General features: G+C 41.3%; 1 protein-coding gene across 1 annotated transcript in view; it reads right to left on the bottom strand.

Annotated features, from left to right (window-relative positions):
* Positions 1–2,500, bottom strand: part of nlk2 (nemo-like kinase, type 2) — an 85,092-nt gene that overhangs the window by 27,573 nt on the left and 55,019 nt on the right. Inside the window, exon 5 of the mRNA XM_047820434.1 lies at positions 1,690–1,733. Within this exon, the coding sequence (XP_047676390.1) occupies positions 1,690–1,733 (44 nt within the window). The remainder of the gene's footprint in view (positions 1–1,689; positions 1,734–2,500) is intronic.

Here is a 2,500-nt window from a genome sequence, read left to right as displayed (position 1 = left end):
CCCCACCCCACACCGCAACCCCAATTTTTTTCATTGGTTGTTGCGTTAAATCTTACCCAGATACAATAGTGCTATTTCCTGATTGGCTGATAAGTGTCAGGCTCGACTAAGAACTCCAGGGGAGATGCGCTTAATTCCCGCCCGGTTCCATAGAGACAGCGGTGCGGACTGATACGTTTTGGGCGCCGCGGCTTATTAAATATATGATAAATAGTCAAAAAGTTTTTCTGCGTGAGAAATACAATGTGAGGCGGTAGAACGGGAGAAAAGACCCAAATGCAGCAAACCAAAAATGTTTTGAGCGACACGCAAATTAAACATTTTAATGTTACAAGAGCATCATAATCTTAGAATTACTTTTTTTTTAAAACTAACAAACTAAAATAAAATTAATTTAGATTAAATATTTATTCTCCAAATCTACAGGGATCCGCAGCAGAGAGATGAAAGGGCCACTCGCGGCTCCGGAGCCGCGGGTTCCCGACCCCTGGTTTAACTTCGTTCATCTCGTCAGAGTGAAACATGGCCGCAGATCTAAAGATAAAAGGGCGTGGTTTCTCCCAAGATGACTCCGCCCACATCCTCAGGGTGCGATGGCTCACTGAATACTCTGATAAGAAAGACAATGATCTACAGTAAGTCACGATCAGGGCCGCGAGGCACAAACTGTAGGGAAATTGTAATCTCTGATACATCCTACGTCACGAAATCTGAAAGTATTACAGCCGGAAAACTGGTTCCTAATTATCTGCTAGGAGTTAACGCAGACCCGCCGGAGTCATAACACCGAAGCTGTTTCCATTTAACTGTCTTTGAGTCAGATAGCTCATGATAATTGGCCTGGAAGAGAAGCGCGGACGGCTAGTAATCTCAGCGCGCAGACCTGCACGAGCAGCACGATGACGGATCCTAACAGCGATACAGCAGAGAGATAATTAGATCTGATCATTATGTGCCACATAATACCCCGTGAAGTGTCTGTAATATTTAGTCAGACTTTTTGTGTGTGCAGAATACGGATTGGGACGCAGCCCCGATTTCTGCTTGAAAACCTCAGGGATTTTTATACCTAAAATATTTCCCCTGGGTCCTAGTGAACTCCGGCTAACATACGTAATCCTGGGTTTTATATAGTCAGAGGTTTCACACTGCTCCTACTTTTCCCGGGTTAACACTTAATCCTGGCTCTTCATAATCTGAGCTTGTTTCATACTGTACTTTCCTAATCCCTGCTAGGGTTGCAAAATCCCGGGAATTTTCAAGGCTGGAAACTTTCCATGGGGATTAACGGGAACATACGGTATGGAAATAAACTGGGGATTTTTAAAAAAATGCAGACTTGCCTATAACAAGGAACTTAAATGTAGTTAAAAAAATCAACAACAAGATGTAATGCAATTTAAGTTGAATCTGTACCCTGCGTTCCTCGGGCACTTGCACACAGCACACTGCTTACTGGAAGGCCATTGAGGCCAAAACCCCCTGCAGGTACTTGCATTCTTCCCATAACATGCACAGTAACACTTTATTTTAGGGTCATTTAACTAGTTGCTTATTAGCATGAATATTAATAGATTATAGGCTATTTATTAGCACTTATTAAGCACCTATTAATGCCTTATTCTACTTTACCTTATTCTACATTCTTAATTGTACCCAATACCTAAACTTAATAACTACCTTACTAACTCTTAATAAGCAGTAAATTAGGAGTGTTCCCACACGCACAGATCATTTGATGCCCCCCCCCCCCCACACACACACTTGAGAAAAAATGCTTCATTTTATATTTTGATTGACTTTTTTTTTTTTTTTTTAGAAGGGCAAGGGTGGGGGATGCTTTCATTTTACAGCGATCGTAGGGAAATATGTTTATTACAATTATGAAGTTTATGATGTTTATTACAAGCATAATACTGTTTATTACGCTTTTGTGTTACTCAATTAAATCAGTCAAGACGTCATTTTTAAAATTTGTGTTACCATGCGTGAGCGTCTGCTTACGACCAAACTAAACGTTTACTTATGTTTGTATACGATAGACTTTATATACGTTTCTCTATATTTCCAAATAATTCCCATAAATTCCCGCAAAGTTTCCAATTTGGAATATTTCCAAAATCCCCCCAGATTAAGTTCCTGTGGAAAGTTTCCGGAAATTTACCCGGGAACTTTCTGTCCCTTTGCAACCTTAATCCCTGCTGTAAACCTCTTCTAATTTGCATATTCGAGCATCGACAGCCCTGATTGGATAAATCCGGCGTGTTACCGCTTTAAATAACGGCTCGTCTCACGCTTTCACATCGGTGAGGAAAACAGTTCATCTCTGTGCTTCTGCACCTGAGCAGGTTCTGTTATCTTACACAGCTTCATCATCTTATTTACTCCTTTTAGCTTTGTCGTGACGTCGACCGGACGTCCGTTCGCTTAATATCGGACGTCCGTGTGACGAGAACCCAGTTTAAAGACCCTATTGAGTATCAGCTGATCGCAATTCTGC

This window comes from Tachysurus fulvidraco, chromosome 11, assembly GCF_022655615.1.
Source record: "Tachysurus fulvidraco isolate hzauxx_2018 chromosome 11, HZAU_PFXX_2.0, whole genome shotgun sequence".
NCBI classification, from domain to species: domain Eukaryota; kingdom Metazoa; phylum Chordata; class Actinopteri; order Siluriformes; family Bagridae; genus Tachysurus; species Tachysurus fulvidraco.
This window is presented reverse-complemented; position numbering and strand designations above follow the sequence as displayed.